Below are 25,905 nucleotides of genomic sequence, written 5' to 3'. Positions count from 1 at the left end.
TATGTTTTGATATTTCCTCATAAATTAAAATAACTACAACTCTCTTATAAAATTAAATAGCACTGAATCCCCACCAGTTTATAACATTTTTTCCAATAAATTCTTTTTATTTGCACAGCATCAAACCCCGCTCTCACAGTGTTACTGGTTACATCATTGATCAACAGAAAATAAAGATAAATTTACCTATAAGTATATAAAGATAAATATTATTAGAATAATGACATATCAATAGCTATATCTACATAAGCAAAAATCACAGTCACATCTAACTACTGGCAGTAACTTAAGTTACCTCAAACAAGAATCACAATCCAACAATTCATTTCTCTTGTATAGCAATTTAGTCTCTCAGGATGTATTTTCCACAGAATAAGAGTTAAATTCAGTTCTATTAAACTGTCTCTTAAAAATTACAATTGACTCTCATAATATCTAAGACACTGTAGAGAAGGGACTACTCTTGTTCAACCCTTATGGTTGCAGTAAATGGTTTTTTGTTTTTTTTTTTAGGTTTTTGCAAGGCAAATGGGGTTAAGTGGCTTGCCCAAGGCCACACAGCTACGGAATTATTAAGTGTTTGAGACCGGATTTGAACCCAGGTACTCCTGACTCCAGGGTCGGTGCTTTATCCACTGCGCCACCTAGCCACCCGCAATAAATGGTTTTAAGGTTTTTGAAGCAGTTTCTAGTTATGAGAATCTGACTTCTTTATGTAAACTATTTTCTAAAGTGTGTTTTATAGTTGTCAACTATTACTCTTTTACTCATATTCAAGCTGTTTTTATTCATTAGGTAGTCTAAAAATTACTCCTTTGAATAATTAATCCAATTTTGAAACAGCAAAGTTTTACTGAGAATGCAGTGAAAGTACTCATTATAAAAATTTCTGATTCAGCCTGGCCTAAATTGGTTGCACGAACTGCCTTTTAAATTCAAGTCAGCTAAAGTTTATACAACTTTCTTTCCTATCACAAAACAAGAGTACTTTGAGGGAAAAGACTTAGAAGATTTTTCAGTGTTTTCTTTAAAAAATAAATCAAGTTCTCTTTTACAAGGATAGCCCTTTTTAGTTCAAAACATTCCCTTACAATTTAGAAACAGTATAAACAATTTTCCCTTCCACATCACAGGGTTTAGGGATGCAACACCCCCTGTTATATGGAAAATCCACATAAAATTATTTGGCCTCCTCTACAATAAAGCTCACTAAGTAGTCATTCAGTCTCTGCTTGAAGATTTCAAATAGAATAATTTATCAGATGTAAAACAGTTACCAATTTTCTAAGGAAACCAACACTTTTGAAAGTAATCCACTCTGTCAAGAAATTTCCGATCCAATCCAACAAACATTTATTAAATCCTTACTATGTGCTAGATACCAGTAGAATAAAAAAAAAATCTAATCTTTTTTACCTTCAAGAAGATTACATACTATTAGAGGGAAAACACATTAAAAAAGATGATAATTTCAGGAGGGAGAGAGAACGCAAACAGTTGTCAGGATTGGGCAAAGTTTAGGAAACAAAACTAAAAGAAAGCTAGAGGTTATAAATTGTGAAGGTAACTCAGGAATGCATTTCAGAGAGTGAAAGATGGAGTGCCAAGTATAGGAAGTCTAGTTTGAAAGCACATGATAGGAAGTATATACAATACAATTTAATTGTGAAGGGTTTAAATTGACTAGCTGAGGAATTTGCATTTTTGTCTGAATGGTAATTGAAGTTTACTGAGCAGATGAATAGTGAAATCAGATTTGTGCTTTTGGAATATTTCTTTGGCAGCAGACAGGATGCTTTGGGGAGGAAAGAAACTAGACACCACAAATCCAATTAGGATGCTATGGAAATAGTCCAGGTGAGAAGTGAAAAGGGTTATTTTTTGCCCCTTTAATCAACCTAAAAATTGCCTCTCTGTAACTTTTGCTAATTACTCCTAATTCTGTCTAGAAGTAAAAAAGCAGAAAATGTCTAATCACTCTTCCAGATGGCAGTTCTTCAAATGTTCAAATGCAGTTAACTTAGCCTTCCTATAATAAACAAGCTTTCTTCAACAAATCCTCATATGGCATGATCTCTAGGCCCTTCACTACCTTCTCTTAAAACTCTAGCTAATAATAATACTTCACATTTATTTGAGTCTTTGATGCTTGCAAAACAAAAAAAACTTTAAAAAAATGTTGTCAGATTGTTGACACTTCCTCATTAAAAGCCGTCAGAGGTTAGGCTGCCGAATCACAGTGAATAACTGAGGTAAAGGAACTTTTCTTAGCTAAACAATTTAAAGTGTCCTTAAAATTTATCCTCATACTTAAGAGTACCATCCAGCAAAGGTTAAGTAAATTTTCTTTTGTTAACTGTTGAATGAGTTAAGAATATCTCATTTTGTTTTGGTAAAAACAAGTCTGAATCAGGCCCAATCTAGCACTCATCCCAGATGAGAGTGGATAACAATTTGAGGTGGACCATGACTTCTTTAAACAGCACTGGAGTATCACACCATATGATGCTGCTTTTTTGGAAGAGAAGGAAAGTATATAATTTGGCTATATTCAAATAAGACAGTGAACATATACTCAAAATTAATGCTAAACTAATAGTTTATGCACTGAGTTGTACTCAAATAGATCTGTGATTTAATGTATGGGTGCTTCCTTAAATAGTAGAGATCCCAACTTTACCAATTCTGGACAACTCTTGACAATGTCTTCTTCAAAGTTCATTGGAAAGGGGGCCACCCAATGTGCTGAAGTTCTTCTTTGCTTTTTCCCAACATATCCAGGAAACCAAAGGTGCTCTCTGACTGTCCACCTGTCATCTCTTATCATCACCTGACCAGACTAGTCTATCTGATATCTTTTATGTATTTTCCTGATATATTATACTCTCATTCTTTTTTTGAAATTGTACATTGATTATACATTGAAACCTAAAGCATTCCCACAATGTGGTCTACATTATGCCCTTTGATGTGATTTTCATTTTCAATTTTTCAGGAACTGTCAAATTTCACGTTTTGTTGCCATACAGATACAATAATATAAACAGAAACATTAATGCAAATCCATTTAATGGTATATATGTAAGCAAAAAATGGATTACAATATCTCTGGTGCACTGGCTCCAAAGAGAATATGTTACTCATAAAAAGAAAAGCTACCAATAACTTTGTTCACTGATTATTCTAACATAAGTAGAGGCTATTTCATATTTACCTAGTTCATTAATGAATGCCATTTTGGCACAATAATGAACTTGTACTGATAGCCTATAAATATACCTAAAAAGCTTCCCAGTTGTATATGTAACTTTTTTATACAAAGAAAATATCTGAAACCTCTGTATAGAGGGAATATCAGAAAAGAACATCATTACAACATAAGCCAAGTCTTCATTTTTTTAAGTATTAAAATGGTATAACTAGCTGCATTACAATGTATCTCAAATATATTTGTAACTCCCCTCTTTCTAAGTTACCCCTTATCCTAGTGCCATAATGAATGACTTTTTACATACATGGATCTAATCTTTTCAGTCCTCTGTTCAAAACTTCAAGCTTCATATTTCTAATTTTATTCAATGTTCATATTCCTTTGCCTCATAGCTCTTCACAGTCTGATCCTACTGTGCCTTTCCAGTCTTAGTTCACATTATTCCCCATCATGCACTCTTACACTCCAGCAAAACAACACTACTCTTTCCCTCATTAAACATACTTACACTTTCCCACCTCTTGGTCTTGACTAATATAATGAACTTGGATTGTCTTCCCTCTACCTTCTCTCCCTATTGAATTCCCAACTCAAAAAAATCACCTCTTTCAGGAAGTTTTCCCTGATCCTCCTGTTGGTAATCTTTTACCATACATACAATTGCCAGTTTCCCATACATCAAATTGCACTGATTTCCAACTTTTCAAAAGACTTGTATGGATAGAGCAATGGCCCTGGAGTCAGGAGGACCTGAGCTCAAATTCGACCTCAGACACTTAATGATTACCTAGCTGTGTGACCTTGGGCAAGTCACTTAACCCCACTGCCTTGCAAAACAACAACAACAACAAAAAAAATACTTGTACAAGAATATACATTACAGTTATCTATATTTGTGTTCTATCACACTTATAAAGCATAATACTGACCAGGGACAGCATCTTATCTAAACCAATGTATCAAACAAGCTGGGCCAACGAACTTCTGAGTGCCTCCAAATAAGATTAAAATGTAATTGTTAAATATTTAACAAAATAAATAAAAATACAATACAACATCGACAATATTGAAGCTGGAGGCAGCAAGATGGCCGCGGCGGCAGAGGAGAGCATGTCCGGCGCCGACCCGGAGATGGACGAGCTTCTGGAAAGTGCCCTTGATGATTCTGATAAAGCCAAACCCTCCCCAGCATCCCCCTCCTATCACCACAGCCCCTGACGCTTCAGGTTCCCAGAAGAGATCGTCTGCAGACACAGCTAAAGATTCCCTCTTTGCCTCCCAAGAGTTTTTTCAGGAACTGTTTGACAGTGAGCTAGCATGCCAAGCCACTGCAGAGTTTGAGAAGGCTATAAAGGAGCTGGCTGAGGAGGAACCCCATCTAGTAGAGCAATTCCAGAAACTCTCAGAGGTAGCAGGGAGAGTGGGCAGTGATACAACATCCCAAAAGAGTTTGCTTCCTGCCTGAAGGAAACACTAAGTGGACTAGCAAGAATGCCACTGACCTTCAGAACTCCGGCATGACTGAAGAGGAGCTGAATAAGGCCATGGCGGGGATAGGCATAGAAGAAGGGGAAAGAGAAGGCAATATACTCCCCATTATGCAAAGCATTATGCGGAACCTATTATCTAAGGATGTATTATATACATCACTAAAAGAAATAACAGAGAAATACCCAGAATGGCTGCAGAGTCATCATGAAGAACTGTCCCCAGAACAATTTGAGAAGTATCAGGAACAGCACAACATCATGAGCAAGATTTGTGAGCAGTATGAAAAAGAGACAGCTGGGGCAGCTAGGTGGCATAGTGGATAAAGCACCAGCCTTGGAGTCAGGAGTACCTGGGTTCAAATCTGGTCTCAGACACTTAATAATTGCCTAGCTGTGTGTCCTTGGGCAAGCCACTTAACCCCATTTGCCTTGCAAAAAAAAAAAAAAACCCTAAAAAAAAAAAAAAGAAAAAAAGAAAAAGAGACAGCTGTAGACAGCGAGGCTACCCAGAAGGCCCACTTTGAGATGGTGCTAGATTTCATGCAGCAGCTTCAGGATCTGGGCCATCCCCCAAAGGAGCTTGCAGGGGAAACGCCCCCTGGCTTCAATTTTGACCTTGACACCTTGAATCTGTCGGGCCCTGCAAGTGCCAGTGGCCGAGCAGTGTTTGATCATGTGAAATTCTTCACCCTTACCTTCCATCCCCAGCCACGAGTGAACACTTGAAGTCAGCAGAGCCATGGGGGCAGGGAGGGGTGGTGAGCCTGTGGAGTAGCTGCCTGTCCCACTTCTCTTCTGCCCCTTCCCTTTTTCTTTCCTAACACTCAATCCAAGACTACTCATACCAGCATGGTCCCACTGTAGCCATTGAGGCTATGGTTTCTGGTAATGGGACTGATTATTCAAGTTGCTTTGAGTCTTTTACCACCATCACCCCAGTTGTCTGCTGCTAGTTAAGTTACCTGCTTACTGTCTTTATGGACCATGTTTTCTTGCCATCCCCTTTTTCCCCTGATAATATTGTGTATCTCTACACTGATGTTTCCCTCTGACTCCCAGGGTCTATGTGCCTTGTTTCTTATTTTCTCTGGAGTCTGGGTGATGTACCAGCTCTGGGTGTGGGGCTAGGGGAGATTTCTTAGCTCTGAATACCCAATCTTGAGTGTCTGATCCCTCAAAGCAGAAATGTTGGTCACAATAGGAATGGAGAAAGGGGATACATGGTCTATCCTGGCAAGAATAGGATCTTTCTGGTTTTGCCAATCATGTGTCTTTTACCCTAGACACACATATTACATTGTATCTTCTGAGGAAAGGAGATGTGAGCTCTTCTCCTAAATTTAATAGATGCCTCTGTTTCTGATCCAATCTGAGAAGCCAAATATTAACTATCCCACAGTACTACTGTTTCTTGTGCCTCCTTTCCCCTCTACTTAATTGTTCAGATTTCTATTCCTTGACCTGTGACTGAGTGACCCTTTTTTTATTTAGTTCTACAGCTGATCCCCTGGCAAATATATAAACAGACTTGGGGAAGGGAGAGTGTTCTCTCTCCTTATGTGATTTTGGTAGTTTTGAGACTCAATCCCCTCAAGATCCTAAACCTTGATTCGATTCATAGCTGTGGCTTGGGAGAAGACTGGCAGCTTGTTCTCCTGTAGTCCTCTATGTCTTGGCTGATGTGTAATAAAACATCCTAAGCTAGAAAAAAAAAAATTGACAATATTACATTTTTATAACTAAGTGAATATGTGGCTTACAGGGATCCTTATTATGGATTAGCTGTCCCTAAGTCTACTTAAGTTTGACTCCTATGATCTAAACTATTTTACACAACGCTCTTCATGTTCCAGTTACCACTAGGTTATCCTTGCACCCCTTTTTAAAACAGAAAAGGCTCTGTTCTAGTCCTTACACTGCCACTTTAACCCCAATGTCCAAGGCACTGCCCTAAACATTATGGGAATACATTAAAAAAAAACAAGAGGTCAGTAATCTCAATGAGCTGACAATCTAAGCAAAGTGGTAAGGTGTGTTGGTGTGTCTCTTGTTATTGATTGTACTGCCTTTATTTTTGAAAAGGACCAATAACATCAATTTAGGATGATGTCCTAACTCCCAAATTGAATTTAAGAGAGGTAAAGTTATATAAACTCTTCTCACTCTTTCTCTCACTCATCAAAGTCCACAGTCAAGACAAAAATCAAGAGAACTGGTAATGGCCCAAGATGCAATCAATGACCTTGGGAGTCTTCAATGTCTGACCAAACTCTGAGCAGCCCACTAAACCTTCATGACTACTAAGACAAATTGTTCTCAAACACCCATTCTACCAGAGGCAAGTCTTCACATGCTTGGTAAAGAGATCCCACTAACACATAGATGGGGGGGGGGGGGGGTGTGAAACCTATCAGTTACCTTCAAGTTGGTTTAACCTTTCTGCCAAGACAGTTTACCAAAGTGTGGTCATTGTGCAAGCTACAACTTTTTGGAGCAATGGGTGAAAGTTAGGTGCCAACTGTACACAATAGTGGATAAGCAGCTCTGAAAAGGGCTCAGCAAGCCCTTCCCAAACAGCAAATACATTCCAGTTAAATACGAGATATAACTGGATTTTCCATTACTGAAGATCTTTTAAAGCAAAATTAGGCAATTACTTTTCATGGAGTGTTAACAGGAGGAATTCAACAGATAACCTTTTCACAGATTAAAAAAGCTGCACATACAAGTATACCAAAATATTTGAAGAAGCATTATTTGTAGTAAAGAGCTGGAAACAAGTTGATACCCACTGATTGGAGAATGATGTAACAAGTTCTAGTACAAGAATGTAATGATTTTATCATTAAACTATGAGAAGCAAAAGTGATGAATACAGAGAAGTTAGGAAAGACAAGAGCAAGGGAAACAGGCAGAGTCATGTACAATGAAAATTGAAAGAAATGATTATTAATAACCAATGATTTGGAGAGATTCAGATTTCTTTTTCTTATATTCTCATTTCAAGACCTCAGTCTCTGAAAATTAAGCTAATCTCCTCTGCTCAGACCCTACCCAAGTGGGTAAATCATTGTGTTCCATTCACATTTGGGTGGAAATAAATTCTTTGAACAGACTGTTCAAAGGCTGGTGGTTACTTAAGAAAAATGACATAACCAGAATTCATGACAGCCCTTCAATGTAGCATTCATTCTCTCACTAATTGTTAACCAATCAAAGTTGATTGCCACCCTAAGGAATATCCTTTTTCCAATGGGTATATAAACCATGAGAGCCCACCCCCTTCTTTAGTCTAAAGATGGTCAAATGATCATTTTTTTAAATGCTGGAATTATTAATAAAATAATTATCCATAAAATCATGTCTCTCAAACCTTTTAAAAATGGAAAAAACGATCAGAAATAAATATGGCAAAGTTACAGTGATCTACCAGGTGTGGCCCCCAAAAGAAGAGAGAAGTCACCTCCCCAATTGGGATAGTCCATGGATGTGGAACATTGCAGATGTCAATTTTTTTTTAATGTCTTGATAGTTTGAGGATTTTTTTCATTTTTGTCTTGTTTCTAAAAAAAATTACTCTCTAAGAAGAGGGAGGGGAAAGGGTATGGGAAAATTTAAATGATGTAAAAATAAAAGATAATAAAAAGTTATTTTAAAATGGCCTCTGGTGATCATTTTAATTCTGAAAACATAATTCTAGATGAAAGTTTGAGAAGAAAGGTAGGAAACATTTGTAACAGTTCAGATGTGTCAGAAATTCCTTTATGCTTGAAGCAAAGTTTTCTAGTACAAATTACATTCCCCTATGTTCCTCTCTAACAAGTTGTACTTTTTCTCATACCCATGACATACTTGTCCAGGAAGGAGAGTTGGAATACTCATTACTCCCCAAGAGCACTTCCTTTACCTTATCCCTCAACAAGTTTTTCAACTTTGAAGTCCACTCAATCAAAATTTTCTACAACCCCTGGGTCATTGTCCCTTTCTCAAGAAGTTCAGCATCTGGTTCCACAAAATTGCTCCCTCAAATTCCTTAACTTTTTTTTTTTGGTTTTTGCAAGGCAATGGGGGTAAAGTGACCTGCCTAAGGTCACATAGCTAAGTAATTATTAAGTGTCTGAGGTTGAATTTGAACTCAGGTCCTCCTAACTCCAGGGCCAGTGCTCTATCCACTGTGCCACCTAGTTAACCTAAATTCCTTAATTGAATTAAATTTCCTAAATCCCATATCCTACCTCAATTCCACCTTAGCCATAAGGATAAGTTATAAATTTTGACCTCACAATTAACCACATCTACTTAAGTAGAAACTCCAGCTCTTATTTAACTATAAACCCTCATTCTACGTCTCCCTATGCTTCCCCCTCTTTTAAATCTCTTCTCCATGCTCAGGAAACCAATAATCTGTCTGTACTTCCTTACAGTTTGTTGTAATTTAACTTTCCTCCCTCTCCAATATCAACTTAATAGGTAGCTAATTAGGTTCTACTCAGTGCTCTGTTCGTGAATCCTCTGCCTTCTTGTTCCTATCAAATCCCTCTTCACCTGTTAGACCTCAGCCCTGATTTATTCCTATTATCTAAATCAATTCTTACTTATAAGCCACAGAATAGAACTGAAAGACATCTGAAACTAGACACATTACAAATTCAACTTACTAAACTTTAATACCTCACTTCAGCAAGACAATCCTTTTATTTCTGCCCCCCTCAACTAAATGCCTATCATATGCCCTAGAGAAACTGTTAACAAACCTTCTCTTCCCTCCTCACACTTCCCCAACTTCCTCACCCACCCCCATTCTCAAGTGAAGAATGTACTTTACTGAGAAAAAGTAAGCTTTCTCATCTCAAAATATCCTGCAATCATCTCCCACTCTCCTCTTTCCCCTCAGCTCTGACAAAAAGTCATCTCCTTGCTAAAGTCAATCCCTCTATGTGTACCCTTGATCTCTTTCTCTCCCGTCTTCTACAGATTTCATTCTCAACCATCCCCCTTTCTCTGATTTTCAACCTCTTCCTTTACTCAGGTTCCATTCCATTTGCCTTCAAACACACTGAAGTCTCCCACATCCTTTAAAAAACAAACAAAAAACCACACCGGACATTTGAATCACCTCAAGATCTTTCTTCCTTTTCTCAGCCTTAAAAAAGCTATCTAGACTCACTGACGCCACTTCTCATTTTTCTCACTCAGCCTTTTGAAATCTGCTTTCTGACTTCACTCAAACTGCTCTCCAAAGTTATCAACAATCTTTTAATAGTCAAAACTGATGGTCTTTTCTCAGTCCTTAGCCTTTTTTGACCTATCTGCTACCTTTGACAAGGATGACTGTCCTCTTCTCAAATCCAGTAAGACAACTCTCCATTTCCCTTCCCACCTGTCTAACAACTCAGTCTTTTCTGACTCATCATTCAAATCATACCCTCTAACTTCGGGTATTTCCACAGATGTTGTCTTAGAACCTTAATTTTTCTCCCTTTCTCTCTTCAGGTCTTCCTTCTTCCCTCCCCTTTGACTCAATCTGACTCTCCCTGTAATCTGATCATCTTCCAGGGGTTTAATTACCTTGGCCTCAAGAATGACTGAGTTCAATCTCTAACACATTCTACAAATCTAAGAAGGTAAAAACTTCCATCTATGGGCAATGGGAAGTCATGGAAAACCTTGAGCAAAAGACTTTTTTGAGCAGTACAAAGAAGGAAAATTAGTCCTGCTCATCAAACTTTTATCCTTTAAACATCCCTACTATTTTGCAGTCTAAAGATCAAACTCCTTAGTTTGGAAATTAAGGCCTTCCACAACCTGGTCACCCTATTTTTCCAGTCTCTTTCTTACACTATTACCTTCTAAGAATTATATGTTCCAGACAGAAATGGAACTACTCATTGCCACTCACTCTAATGTTGTCTGTATTTGACTGTGCCACCTGCTCCTACTAGACTGCTTGGATTCCAATCTTACCTAAACTTTGGAATGCTTCAGGATCAATGCTCGCTGGTTTACAATAAATGTTTGCTGTATTTCAGCTAAATGTTTAGAACAGCATATTACAATTATAAAAAATTGGAAATTTCTATGGTAAAATAGAAACTGCTTTTCCGCGTGGTTAAGTATAGGAGTTGGGTCATATCACTTCGGATTCTGCCACGGAAACATGAAAACTGGACTAGAGTACAGAAATCTAAACTCAGCTCTGCTAGCCCACAGGGCTTGGCACCTAGGAGGAAGAACCAAGCTCAAAATAGGTCTCAGCCACTTCTTGACTCAAGTAGCCCGGCGCAAGTTTTTTCATCTCTGCATGCCTCAGTTTCCCCAACTGTAAACAACAATAGCACCTTCCTCCCAAAGATGATGATGATGATAATAATAGTAATAATAATAATAATAACAATAATTAGTGCGAATCAAATGAGGCATTTGTAATGTGCTCAGCAGTGGGCAACTTCGCTTGAGGATCTGATGTTCCGCTTCTTGCCTGTGTGACCCCCGCGCTGTGGCTTCCATCTTCTCGGGGTGCTGCCATCAAACTGAGGGGCGCGGGCCTCTGCAGCCCCACTCTAGGGCTCGGGCCGCGGCCATCACCGCCCCGGACCGAGGACGGGCGGGGCCTCACCTTGGGCAGCAGCAGGCGAGGCGGAGGGTGCGGGGAAGCGGGACCCGACCGCTGGGCCACCCGCTGGGCCGCGTCCTGCAGACACCGGGCCGCATCGCGCACGACGCCGAGGCCGAGGGGCCCGCACGGCCCGCGCTCCGCAGGCCCGGGGGCCGGCGCGCCCCGCACTTGCTCCAGAACCGGCCGGCGGTCCCCCGGCGCAAGGGGAGCCGCGGGAGGGGAGGAGGAGACGGGCTGTCGGCGGTCGGCCTCCTCCCACGGGGCTGGGACGCGGACGGCGGTGCGGCCCGCACCTGGCGCCGGGGGCTGCCGGAAGATGTCGCCCTCTTCGCCGCTCTCCTCAGCTTCCGCTTCGGCCATGGCTCAGCCTAGAAAGCGCGGGGGGCGGCACGAGCCCCAGCTCAACACCCGGGGACTGCGCCGGCGCGACAGGAGTGACGACATCGCCGGGCGCCCCAAGCCGTCGGATGGCGACTTTGTTGGGCATCATGGGGGGCGGGGCTTGGGCTACGGGTCCCTCCAAGGACAAGCTTCCTCCGAAGACGGTCCTCTTCGGATAACTAATAAATTGCTGAGATGGTTTGAGTCCCCAGGACCCCAATTTTAATTCGTACAGTTTCCCCGTTTGTTCTTCCTTTCCTTGAGGACCGACCCAAATCCCAAAAGACTACATTCAGAATAAGAAGACGTAAATTTGAATCATTTCCATCACGACAAATTCTCACAGTCCTCCTCCTGGACCTTCATTTTACCCATTTTGCCTCCTCCTGATAGTTAATTGATTATATTCTAAGAAGAGATCCGGAATCTGGAAGTTCCACTCATGTGGAACCCGGACCCCTACACAACCCCTTGTATCCCTCAGTTTCCTCAAAAGTAAAATGGGGGGCTACAATAGCCTTTACCCCGCCGCACTCTCATATTGGGAGAGGGGAGAAAGAGGAGGTTGTAAAACTAAAGGGAGATTATATTTATCTGCTGCTTCACACATAACTGCCAAAATGATTCCTAAAGAGTGGGTATGACCTATTCAATAGACTCCAATGATTCCCTTTATAAACTCCTTTAAAAAGCCATTCCCCAGTTGACAAATGGTAAAAGCATATGCAAAGGCAATTTACAGATGAGATCAAAACGATCCATAGTTATATGAAAAATTGCTCTAAATCATTACTTATTAGAGAAATGAAAATTAAAGCATCTCTGAGGTACCCCCTCACACCTCTCAGACTGGCCAATGTGACCAGAAGGGACAATGATCATTGTTGGAAATCAGGGACACTAATACACTGTTGGTGGAGCTGTGGACTCATCCAGCCTCTCTGGAGAGCAATTTGGAATTACACCCAAAGGGCAACAAAAATGTGCATACCCTTTGATCCAGGAATACCACTACTGGGTCTATACCCTGAAGAGATGATGAAAAAGGGTAAAAACATCACTTGTACAAGAATATTCATAGCAGCCCTGTTTGTAGTGGCAAAGAATTGGAAATCAAATAAATGTCCTTCAATTGGGGAATGGCTTAGCAAACTGTGGTATACGTATGTCATGGAACACTATTGTTCTATTAGAAACCAGGAGGGATGGGAATTCAGTGAGATGAGCAGAACCAGAAAAACACTGTACATCCTAACAGCAACATGGGGGTGATGATCAACCCTGATGGACTCACTCATTCCATCAATGCAGCAATCAGGGACATTTTGGGGCTGTCTGCAATGAAGAATACCATCTGTATCCAGAAAAAGAATTGTCGAGTTTGAACAAAGGCCAAGGACTATTGACTTTAATCTAGGACAAAAACATATCTTTTTGTCTAATCTTGCTATCTCTTATACTTTATGTTTCTTCCTTAAGGATATGTTCCCTCTCATCCCATTCAATTTGGATCAATGTATACCATGGAAGCAATGTAAAGACTGGCAAGTTGCCTTCTGTAGCAGGGGTGGGGGGGGTGGGAGAGTAAGATTAGGAGAAAAATTGTAAAACTCAAATAAAGTCTTTAAGTACAAAAAAATAAATTCCTTTAAAATTCTTTATTATTCTACTCCTTCTTACCTTTCCATTATTATTATATGTTGTTATACCTGCTTTATAATTTAATCCAGAGTACTATATTTAAAATTGAGTTTTCCTCTCTTTTTTAAAAAATCAAATTAATCGGGGTAGCTAGGTGGTGCAGTGGATAGAGTACCCACCCTGGAGGGCTTGAGTTCAGATATGACCTCAGACATTTAATAATTACCTAAGTGTGTGCCTCCACTGCCTTGTAAAAAAAAATCAAATCTGGTGTGACCAAGGGCAAGTCACTTAAACACCAATTGCCTCCAAAAACCAACCAAAAAAAAATCGGATTAACTAATGATTTATATGTTTTATTAGACTTTTTAAAACAGCTTCTATCTTAATCTATCAGATGAAATCATATTAAGCAATGTATAGTGCTTTGCAAACTTTAAAGCCCAATATAATAGCTGCTAGCTATAGTTATTATTTAACAATTCAAAGGGGGCTTTGATTTTACATATTTACATTTTCTTCATTTTGTCAATTTTTTACCTAAGTTGCATGCTTGCTATCAATGGGTCATAAACATAAGTACTTAGTCCAGAGCGATTAAAATGGCTTTTTATTAACTCTTCTATGCAAAGAAGGACCCTCTCTCCTAAATGAAAGAAGGCCCTGAAGTAGGACAATGTCCAGTCTTATATGTCCCCTTCATTCCATTCATTGGTCGGGTCACAATCTGATACATTCATCCATATATGGTTTCCCACCCTGGTCATTATACTAATGAGCACAGGGGAGTGAACAGTGATATGCATGAACCTCCTTGAGCAGACACAAAGGACAAGGACACAGACTTAGGTCAATCCCCGACTAGTTGAAGCTTGTTTTTGACCTCTCCCCAGTAAGGCAACTTGATGTCTGGTGAGGGGGCTTCATTCACCTGACTGATTGCTCAAAGTTATTTCTTTAATCACCTTTCCTTTTGTCTCACTTTCCCCTTCCTGTAAACAGGCTTGTATCTTTTGGCTTTCACAAACACCAGACATACTGACATTTGTAATGTATTATCTTCACAAATATCTGTGAGATTTTTGCACTATCCTCTTTTGTGGAAAACAAAACATTCAATTCTTCCTCACAATTGTTCTTGTTCTCTTTTTTTGGTTATATTTTGAGTTTCAAGTTTTCTCCTTTCCTCTCTCCCAATTCAGCATTACTGAAGGCCAATCAATATATGATATAGCTTCACATGTGTAGCCATATAATACATACTTCCATATATCATTTCTTTCTCTAGAGGTAGATGGTATTTTCATTCATAAAGTCCTGTGCATGTAACTTGAATCTTCATATTACCCAGTACTTAGTCATTCACATTTACTTTTCAAACAACATGAAATTATTGAACACAATGTTTTTATGGTTATGCTTATTTCACTTTTCATTATTTCATAAAAGTCCATGTTTTCTGAATATAACATATAATAAGAGGGCTAAATCTGGAATCAGTAAATTCAGATTTGACTTGTGGAACCTTGAACACTGCACAACCCCTTGTATCCCTCACTTTCCTCAAAAGTAAAATGGGGACTATAATAGCTCTTACCCCACCCCTCCCCCCGATTGCAGGAGAGGAGAAAGAGGAGGCTGTAAGACAGTCATTTCTTGCAGCATAATAATAATATTCCATCACAATCATATGCCATAATTTATTCAGTCATTCCATCACAATCATATACCATAATTTATTCAGTCATTCTCCAACTAATAAGCATTTCCCTACTTTCCAGTTCTTTGCTCTCACAAAAAGAACTGCCACAAATATTTTCAAACAAATAGGTTCTTTTCTTTTTTCCCTAATCTCCTTGGGAAACAAACCTAATAGTGGTATAGACATAATTCTAAATTGTTCTTGAAAATGGTTGGATCAATTCATAATTCTATCAACAATTCCAATTTTTCCATATCTCCTCCATCATTTGTCACTTTTCCCTTTTATCATTCTAATCTATCTGATGATATATGTGGAATGATATCTCTAAGTTGTCTTAATTTGCATTTCTCTAATCAATAATGATTAGGAGCATTTTTTCCATGTGACTATAGACAGCTTTGATTTCTTCATCCAAAAACTGCCTGTTTATATCCTTTGTCCAATTGTCATTGTGGGTATGACTCAAATATTTATCTATTATCCAAGAGATTAGCTATAAAAATTTTTTTCAGCTTTTCACTTTCCTTCTAATCTTGGCTAAATTGATTTTATTAATAAAAACCATTTTAATTTAATGTAATCAAAATTATCAATTTTAACATTGTGTGATGATCAGCTATAATAGACTTGGATCTTCTCAGCAATATAGTGATCAAAATGCCACCCACATTCAGGGAAAGAACTATGGAATCTGAGTGCAGATCAAAGTATACTTTTTCCATTTTTTAAAATTTGTTTGTTTTTTCTTTCTCGTTTCCCTTTTGTGCTGATTCTTCTTCTGTGATATGATTACTGTGGAAAATGTGTAACATGACTGTACATGTATAACCTATATCAAATTACTTGATATGTTAAGGAAGGGGGGAGGGAAAAATTTTATAAAAATGAATGTTGATAAACTTTATATTTAATTGGAAAAAATAATTTTGTATAAAAAAAGAAAAAATACATCTCACAATCTCCTTATGTTTTCTTTATTCAAAAATTATTTTCCTATACATATTTTGATAGGTAATATGTCCCATGCTATTCTAACTTATGTATCTATCATATTTCTATTTTGATACATTATCTTTGTAAATGGTGTAAGGTATTGTTCTATACCTAGTTTCTACCAGACTGCTTTCCAGTTTTCCCAGCAATTTTTGCTAATTCTTATCCCAGAAGCTTAATCTTTGCATTTATTGAACATGAGGCTGCTCAAAATACTTACTACTGTCTATTATATACCTACTCTATTCCATTGCTCCACTATGCTATTTCTTTGACAGCATCAGGAGGTTTTGATAATTACTAAATTATAATATAGTTTTAGATCTGGTATTGTTATTATTATAATTTTTCATTAATTCCTTTGATTTTCTTGACCTTTTATTCTGCTAAATAAATTTAAAAAAAATTTTCTAGCTCAGTAAAATAATTTTAGTAGTGTAATTGGTATATTATCTTAGGTAGAATTGTCATTTTTATTATATTACCTCAGTCCACCCATGAACATTTACTATTTCTCTATTTAAATCCGACTTTATTTCTTTAAAATGTGTTTTATAATTGTGTCCATCTAGCTCCTAGGTATGTCTTTTAAAATATAGTCTCAGTTATTCTATATTATCAATGGTTGTATGGTTATTTTAAGTGAATCTCTTTACTGTTCTTCTTGCAGAGCATTGTTGGTGATATACAGAAATGCTGATGATTTATATGGGTTTATTTTATATTCTGCCTCTTTTCTAAAATTATTAATTGTTTTAACTAACTTTTATTTCTTCATTGCCCATTCTGATTCCTTCAATTTCTTTTTTTTCTCTATAATATTGAATAGTATTTAGTACAAAATTGGATAGAATCCAGTACAATATTGAATAGTATTTTTATATTTTTGTTATTGATTAAAGTGTTTAAAGGGTTAAATTTTCACCTGGGAGTACTATAACTGAATATCCAAAGTTTTGTTATTTTTGCTCATTGTAGTTTTCTTTACTGTAATTATCTATAATTGCTTCTTCTTTGATTCACTAATACTCAAATAACTTAATTTCCATTTAAATTTTAATTCTTTCTTAAAATATTCCTTATTTATTATAAATTTTATTATATTGTGGTCAGTAATGTGTGTTTGCTTTTCTGCCTTTGTGTCTAATAACGTGTGTATACATTGTCTTGTCATCAGGCTTTGTAAGAGTTCCATGCATAGCTGAGATATGCATATTCCATTCATTATTCACCAGAAATCAACCATATGTAACTTTTCTCAAATTTTATTTAGGTCTCTAAACTTCTTTCTAAAACAAATCATTTTTTTTTTTTTTGGCAAGGCAAATGGGGTTAAGTGGCTTGCCCAAGACCACACAACTACATTATCATTAAGTGTCTGAGGTCAGATTTGAACTCAGGTACTCCTACCTCCAGGGCTGGTGCTCTATCCACTGTACCACCTAGCCACCCCTAAAAAAATTCATTTTAAAGAGAAAGAAGCTGACACCTAAGGAGGTTAAATGACTTCCTCATTGTGGTGTTCTATTATTCTAAGCCAAAAAGAAAAATTACCGAAAGAAAAATACTGTTTAGTAAACAGTCAAGAAAACAATACTGATTACAGGAAAAACATGTAAAGGAAAATAATAATTAAAAAAAGTCGAAATTCTGATCAATACAGTGTCCAATTATGATATAGTGCAAAAAAGCAACAATTGCACATAAAGATAGATAGCTTTTAATAAAAATTATTACTACTGTCAAGGGAACAGGACAATATTTGTGATCTCACTACCCAAAGTGGGAGGAATGAAGAAGATGATGGCTGTTATCCTGAGGCATATAGCATCAAATATGGTGAATGTGCTGGTTTGTTTTAAGTTGGCTATGTTTTTTTTTTATTGCAAAGATTCCAAGGGGGTGGGATGGGGGTCCAGTGGTCTGGAGAAGATGACTGATTTTTTTTTAAAGAAAAGCCGTCTCACACGTACATATGCACAATTCAATAAATCCAGGGATTCCTTAATCTTTAGGATCAAACAGAAAATCTGTCAGAGGTTTTTAAAATCCTTCACTTCTTATCTTTCCAGTCTTTTTTCTTTTCTTTTCTTTTCTTTTTTTGCAAGGCAATGGGGTTAAGTGGCTTGCCCAAGGCCACACAACTAGGTAATTATTAAATGTCTGAGCTCAGATTTGAACTCAGGTCCTCCTGACTCCAGGGCTCATGCTCCATCCACTGCACCCCCTAGCCACCCCTTTTCCAATCTTCTTACACTTTATTTCCCACCCCTCACTCCCAACCTAACCTCCAATCCAGTGACATTGTATTCTTTATTCTTCCTCCCAAAAGACATTCCTTCCTGATTCTAAGCATTTTCACTAGCTGTTTCCCCACTAGAATTCTTTCCCTTCTCATTCCTATGTCTTGGCTTCTTCAAGCTTCAAAATCATACTTTCTGCAAGTAACTTTTACAGATTCCCCTTTAATGCTAGTGGGATAGTTAGTTTGTTCAGTGGATAGATTGGACTTGGAATCAGGAAATCATGAATTAAATACCATTTCAGACACTTAGGCAGCCAGGTTGTTCAGTGGATAGACTGTTGAGCTTGTAATTAAAAAGACCTGAATTCAAATCCAACCACAGATATTTATTGGTTCTGTGACCTTGGCAAATCACTCAAATCACTGATTACTTCAGTTTCTTCCTTTGTAAAAAGATACTGCAACATATTAAACAATGACAACAATATCATCAAGAGATGCTCAACCTGAGCAGCTAAGGTGACATAGTGGATAGAGCACCGGCTCTGGAGTCAGGAGGACCTGAGTTCAAATCCAGCCCCAGACACTTAATAATTACCTAGCTATGTGACCTTGGGTAAGTCATTTAACCTCATTGCCTTGCCAAAAACAAAACAAAGATACTCAACCAAAAGAGGAGGTAGAGAGGTCACACAACAAGAATAAGGAACAACAAATGGACAGCCTATATCCTATACTGATATGCAGTATAGAATAAGAAAACTGAGGTCATTGGGTGGGATCCCAAAGAGGTATCAGAAAGATGTGAGATATGTCAGTTTAGAGGACCCACCCCAGGGGTTCACATGAACTATTTGTGCCCAACCTGTGGTAGAGCATTCCCAGCTAATATTGGTCTGATCAGTTGGACATGCTGTAATTTGTCTCAAGCATAGTGATGTCGTTTTGATCTTCTTTGATAATGAAGGACAGGAACCCACCAATAGGAGGATGGGGCTAAGTCACACAGAATAAAAAGACATATATGAGATTCAATATGCACCACTGCATGCACAACAGATTTTAGAAAAATGAATTTTAAAAGAGTTAGAGGAAGGATGAATAGTGTGCTATGAATGAAATTCAAAAGAAGTCAGACCAGGAAGAATGATGCAGTATTCTACAGTGGTGAGGTAGGAAATAAACATCAGGTACAACTGATGATAGATCTTTTCACAGATGAATGGCAAAAGGCACTAAGACCTTCTAGTATCTAATAGGAAGAATTTAATTGTTCTTGTAATGTGCTTTTGCTAGGCCTTGTTATGCTTTCCACTAAGTTCCAGTTGTGTTCATACAATCAGTAAAAGGAAATACTCCCAAGATAATAGAAATTTAACTATGGAAAATGAGGTTTTTAACACTGAAAGAGCAGGCAGAAATAAAGTTGTAAAACAAAGGAGAGGGAACAATCAGAACCATATCACTTCCAAATCATGGATTTTGCTAATAGTCTGAGAAAATTGATAAGGATGAAATGGTCACAGCATGGTTCCTCTTCTGATTTGTCAAAGCTTCCATGATTCATTCATTGCTGCCATGAGAAGCTCTAATGAGCCTCTTGGAGGAACTAAAAGGTTGGTCAGCTATTATTCTCCCTTGGCATCTGACTTTGACCTTGTATCCTTAAATTCCTAATGTACATGTATCCTTTGAAGATCCTAATAAAGATGTAATTAGCATTTAGAGTCTTCTAAGCATTTATTATACTGGCTAAGGCAAATCTTGAATCTAAGGTTTCCCAGGGCTGATTCATCTGCCCTACCCAAAGCTAATCAGGTCTGAGGACGAACTTCATAGGTTACTTCAACCTGTGATTTGTGGGGTCACACCTTTGTAGATAATGGAGGGCCGAGTCATGTGGATCCATCATTGTGCTTCAGTAAAAGTAGTTGTTTGATTCAAATACTGCAACTCCAAGACCTCCATTTGTGCCAAATAAGATCAGACTCCCTAGAACTGATGGAAAACTCTCAAAAACAAAACTCTGAAATCACAATGGAAAATAAATCCAATGAAGAAGAGATTGATTCAAAAGTAGTCGGGATTCACTGACCAAATTGGAATTTTTATGGATAAATTAGCTAGGTAGAAATATTGATACCAATATACAGAATGTGTATGTGTATACAGAAAGTTAAAACATGGAAAGATAAAAGAATATGATATACTGAAAGAGTTCATTAATAGTTTTAATGCATATCAAACTATCAAAAAGGGCACTTTATAAAACACAATAAAATAACAAAATTTGCTTAGAAAAACAAAAGATTCAGAATGATTTGGATTAGCACTTTCACACCTCAAATTATATTACTAAAACAGGAGTCATCAATACTATTTGGTGCTTGTTAGAGAAAAGAGAAATAATAAATAAATAGTCTAAGAAAACAGTTAAGATATATAATAGAAAAAATGAAATTTAATTCAACATTTGATCAATTGGGAAGCAAATTACTTATGAAAAAACTTCCGATTTGATATAATTACTGGGAAAACAGTAAAGTAGTATAGCAGAAATTAGGCTTAAAGGTCTAATTCTACAATAAACAATATTTAAGATCATGCAATAGGGAGTGGCTAGGTGGTACAGTGGATAGAGCACTGGCCCTGGAGTCAGGAGTACCTGAGTTCAAATCCGGCCTCAGACAGTTAATAATTACCTAGCTGTGTGACTTTGGACAAGTCACTTAACCCCATTGACCTTGCCAAAAAAAAAAGGAGATATTCACAAAATGAAAAGGCAATCAATCAGATCTGCTGAGTGTCCAATAGAACTGAGTACTCTTCTTAGTACCCTTTCCCAAACCAGTTAAATCTGGTAGATTTATATAGGGTATTTATCTGTGAAACCAGAGATTAGAGAAAGGGAATAAGGGTCCAAAGTCTGAGGACTGGTTCTGATTCATGTTATTGGAAGGGAAGGGAAGATTCCTACGGAATAGGAAACTAGTTGATATTCAAACTCCCTTCTACCATGAAATGAGTTTTGGTCAAGTACTCCTGGTCTTAATTCTAACAAGATAACTCAGCTTCCTGTCATGGGTTTTTGAGCTTCCCTGATGCTTCTTGTTTTACCAGTTGGGGAGGCTGCTGTATTACTTACAATGAATTAAGATGTGGGAGTTATTTCAAGTCAGCTGTTTTATAGACAGTGATTTATGAGAACAAAAATAAAAACCATACCAAGTTATAAAAGTAAAAATGAGAAGATATGATATGCAATTGAGGCAACTCCAACCTTACTAATTTAAATAAGTTGTTTATGCCAAAAATACAAAAGTGTACTAAAAAAATTGACACAAACCATTACCATTTTTAAAGGAATTTTAACTAATGTAAATCAACTACCAAAATAGGAAAGTCAAAAGAGCCTAGATAAAACCAGTGACAATAAACAATTGTTCTCTCTTGTCAAGTGGTGAAGTCAACCAAGAGCAATATCAGTTTACAGCATAAACTCACTTGTAATATCTTCCAAAGGAAGATCATAAAAATATATGAGCTGTATTGCCCCCAAAATAGCAAGTTTACAAGTTTACAATACTAAGAAAAAACAAGTTTACAGAAAGCTTGGTAAGAAAACTAATTGAGTCAGATAAGATGTATCCAGGAGAGTAACAACAAATAAAAAAATCAAAAAGATCTGCCAAGTATCTGAGGTTGGATTCAAATTCCCATCCCCTTGATTCTAAGGACACTTGATATTCACTAATTTTGTGACCTTGGGCAAGTCATTTAATCCTGATTGCCTCACACCCACGGTCATCTCCAGTTATCCTGATTCATATCTGGCCACTGGATCCAGTTGGCTCTGGAGGAGAAAATAAGGCTGGTGACTTAGCACAGAGACCCCTCACTCAAATCCAATTCACTTGCTTGTCACAGCATCACCTTCCTGATGTAATGGTCTTCTAGAATAAAGGACAAACATCATTATACCACAGCTTATTCAGCCATTCCCCAGTTGATGAGTATCCCCTCAATTTCCTGAGGTTTTTTTGCCACCACAAAAAGAGTGGCTAGAAATATTTTAGAACACATAGGTACTTTTTTCTTTTTTCCGATCACTTTTTTATTCCTATCTCACAATGCTCTCTATCTTTTTCTGAGAAACTCATTTCTCCATCAATTTTAGGGGTGCTACTATATTTGAACCTTAATATCACAGTCACTGATGTCCTAAATGAGAAAGTAGAAATAGAAGTAAACAAATATGCAAACAGATCAAAGATGAATAAAAAGTTTCTAGAATGGAGCTGATACAAATTTCAAAGCACCAAAGGATACCATCAATTTATCAGGTATCTATAAGAGAAAAGGATACTAAATACTTAGAAAAAATCAGGGAAACACTTCTCAGATCTTGGTGGATCCAGCCCAGGACCCAGAGTTTCAATACTGGAAGCAAAGTTTTATTAATGAAAAGTCCATTAAGGAAGACATGTTACCATTTATTTTGCCACAGCACCCTATGAATCATTGGGCCTTTCCATCTGACTTGCAGCAAAAACCACCTATGGGTTTTTTAAGTTTTTTGAGATCAGAGACTATCTTGTTCTCTTTTTGTATACCTAGTACTTAGCATAGAGCTTTACACATAGTAAATTTTTAATCAATGCTTTTTACATTCATTTATTATTAATTTTAAAAGGCATTTGAGAAAATGTTAGTAACTACTGATATTTATGCCTTTTTCACCTCTATAAAATTTTTATTAATACATTCTATAATCAAGCCATTCCTGATGAAGAAATAAGTAGGAGGCCAGCAGGCCCATTCTACAAGAGTTCACATCAGACAATTGACAAAAATGTAGTTAATTGAAGATTCTACTGTGTTTGCCATAAAAAATATTTGATTTGTAAAAAAAAAAAAATAACTCTTCTTCTCCAACATCTCCTATGCATATGCTATGCTTATCTAAGTTTTTAAAATAAGGATTTAACAACAGGAATAACTTTGTTGACCATCTGCTTATAAAACAAGGAGACCATATTTGACATGTGTATTTGCCACTGTTATGGAGAACACTGAAGTTCAAATTAGAATGGAGTCTCCAGTAAGAGTCTCCAGTGTTCCTATTTGAAAATGACATTATACTGCTTATATAAAGCCCCAGGAGATTGCAGAGCAACCTAAATGAGATCTTTAAGAACTCAAAAAATTTCTATACTGGAGGCAGCTAGATGGCCCAGTGGATAGAGTACCAGCCCTGGAGTGAGGACAGACCTGAGTTCAAATCTGCAACCAGATACTTGATATTTACTATGTGACCTTGGGCAAGTTACTTAACCCCATTACCTTGCAAAAGCCAAAAAAATAAAAAAAAAATTCATAACTACTCATTGAAAGAAAACCAAGTAGCTATAAAATAAAATGCCTTTCATTCAGATTTTAATATCAATAAATCAATAAGCACTTTATAAGTATCTATGTGTACCAGGCACTGACTGTACTAAATGATTGAGATCTGCCTCTCCCCAGTCCCCCCAAAAAAGGTCAAAAAAAGTACCTTTTCTGAAGTAGCTTACATTCTAGTGGGGGAAGACTATATACATATACATATATAATATAAGTTGTTGTATATAAGAAGGAGACACTTTCAGAGAAGGCACTAGCAACTAGGGGATTCAGGAAAATCTTCCTGTAGAAAGTAATATTTGAGCTAAGTCTTAAAAACATCTGGGTAATCCAAAAGGCAGAAATTAGAGGGAAAATCATTCCAGATATACTACAGCTAGTGGAATGTCCAGAAGATAAAACCTGGAACTTTGAGTATGAGAAATAATAAGCAAAACAGTATAGTTAGACTCTAGAATGAAGAAAGGGGAGTAACGTATAAAAAAATCTGGAAAGATAAGAAGGGTCCAGGTTGTCAAGAGATCTAAATGTTGAACTAAGGAGTCATATTTGATCCTGGAGGTAATGGTGGTCACTGAAGTTTACTGGAGTTTACTGATTAGGAGAATAAAAAAATCCCAGATTTAGCAAATTATTTTGCCAACTGTGTGAAGGTTGGATTGGAGTGGATAGAAACTTGAGGCACTTGAGATATCAATGAAGAAATATGCTCATTGTCAGCTTGAACCTGCATTCCATATTTTTTAAAAATATTTGAGACCAAGGGGGTTTTTTGAACATGGAACTGCGACTGTGTTCAGTGGAAACTAAACTATAAACTTAATTCTTTTCTCTTCCCTAGAGACTGAGGCATTGTAAGCAGGGAGAGGAGTATCATGCCTCCTGCAAGTTTTGGGGGGTGGTATATTTGAATATTTTTGATTATCTTTTGAAGCAAGTATTTCTATATTAAAGCTAATCTGACTATTATGACTAATAGAGCTGAGATTGGGGGACCATTCCCTACAGTTAAGAAACACCATGGTAGGGGCTGGGGTCAAGAGAAAAGAGTCTAGCATATGGTGTAAAAATGGGGAAATATAACTTACCTGGTCTTCTAGGGAGTGAGGACCAGGATACTGTTTAAACAGCCATGGACAGATAATCAACAGATGGAATATATCCTTACTCAAGTAATAATCAGGGATAGTCTAGGTTTCAGGGATTCAAATCAGTAATGTTCACTCACTATTACCTAGGGTGAATTCTCTGATAGAGATTCCTAAACCACCTAATACTACAAAACCCCAAGTGCCTGAGGCTAAGACTTTTCTGCTGAAATTGAGAGTCCTCTGTAGCCAAAACGTGAAGAGCCCAAGTTATTAAAAAACTGCAAAGATTTCGGATTTCCCCCCTCCCAAGGAAGCCATGCATTTGTTGGTTCATAGCCAATGAAGTTGCTGTCCTAAAACAGGTTTTGAACTAAAGGACCATTGTAGTCTTCTAACAGGAAGAGACTGTAGCCAAGGACTTGAGCTGCACAAGAAATAAGAAGTTTGACAGCCTCGTGGCAAGGCAGGCCCTACCAACATTCAGTAGAAACTACTTGTCCAGCGAAGCAGAATCTGGTCAAAATAATATAACCAAGGGAGCAGTTGTGTTTCCCAGAGACCAGATGTCTGGCAGAGACAAGTAGGGATATTTATCCCCAATAGTCAGAGTTGTAGTTGTGCATTGTGTGTTTCCTCAATCTGTGGCCCTCCATTCAGGCAGCCTAGGTCACCCTTATGTATTCCTCTTCATGTATATTCTCATGACATCTATATTTGTTGGATAGTGTTCCCAAGGTTTATGAGGAATGTTTTATTTCTACTTTTCTTATCATTATTTTTTAATTAAGTATACTCTTTGACTGATTATTAAAGATAAATTAGAGATAAACATATCAGAGTAGAACCAGAAGAACATTGAATACATTAACAGCAACATTGTGTGATGATCAAATAGGATGGATTTGTTTTTCTCAGCAGTACAATGATCAGACAATTCTAAAGGAATTATGATGAAAATACCATCCATGTCTAGAGAAAGCAAGAATGCAGATCAAAGCACAGTATTTTTCAATTTTTAGAATTTATTTTGTTTTTATGTTTCCCTCTCATTTTTCTTGTTCTGATTCTTCTTTCACAACATGATTAATATGAAAATATGTTTAATATAGATAATTATACATGTATAATA

General features: G+C 37.3%; 1 protein-coding gene and 1 pseudogene across 2 annotated transcripts in view; one reads left to right on the top strand and one right to left on the bottom strand.

The window, feature by feature from the left end:
• ZNF839 (zinc finger protein 839) overlaps positions 1-11,694 on the bottom strand; it is a 37,953-nt gene extending 26,259 nt beyond the window's left edge. Inside the window, exon 1 of one of the 2 annotated variants that reach the window (XM_074213146.1) lies at positions 11,318-11,694. In XM_074213146.1, the coding sequence (XP_074069247.1) occupies positions 11,318-11,677 (360 nt within the window). In that variant the 5' untranslated portion in view covers positions 11,678-11,694. The remainder of the gene's footprint in view (positions 1-11,317) is intronic. The other variant, XM_074213145.1, reaches the window with a different exon arrangement.
• LOC141506391 (peroxisomal biogenesis factor 19-like) lies at positions 4,301-5,952 on the top strand (annotated as a pseudogene).
• Positions 11,695-25,905: the final 14,211 nt, after the last annotated feature.

This window comes from Macrotis lagotis, chromosome 1 (assembly GCF_037893015.1).
Source record: "Macrotis lagotis isolate mMagLag1 chromosome 1, bilby.v1.9.chrom.fasta, whole genome shotgun sequence".
In the NCBI taxonomy this organism is placed as follows: domain Eukaryota; kingdom Metazoa; phylum Chordata; class Mammalia; order Peramelemorphia; family Peramelidae; genus Macrotis; species Macrotis lagotis.
This window is presented reverse-complemented; position numbering and strand designations above follow the sequence as displayed.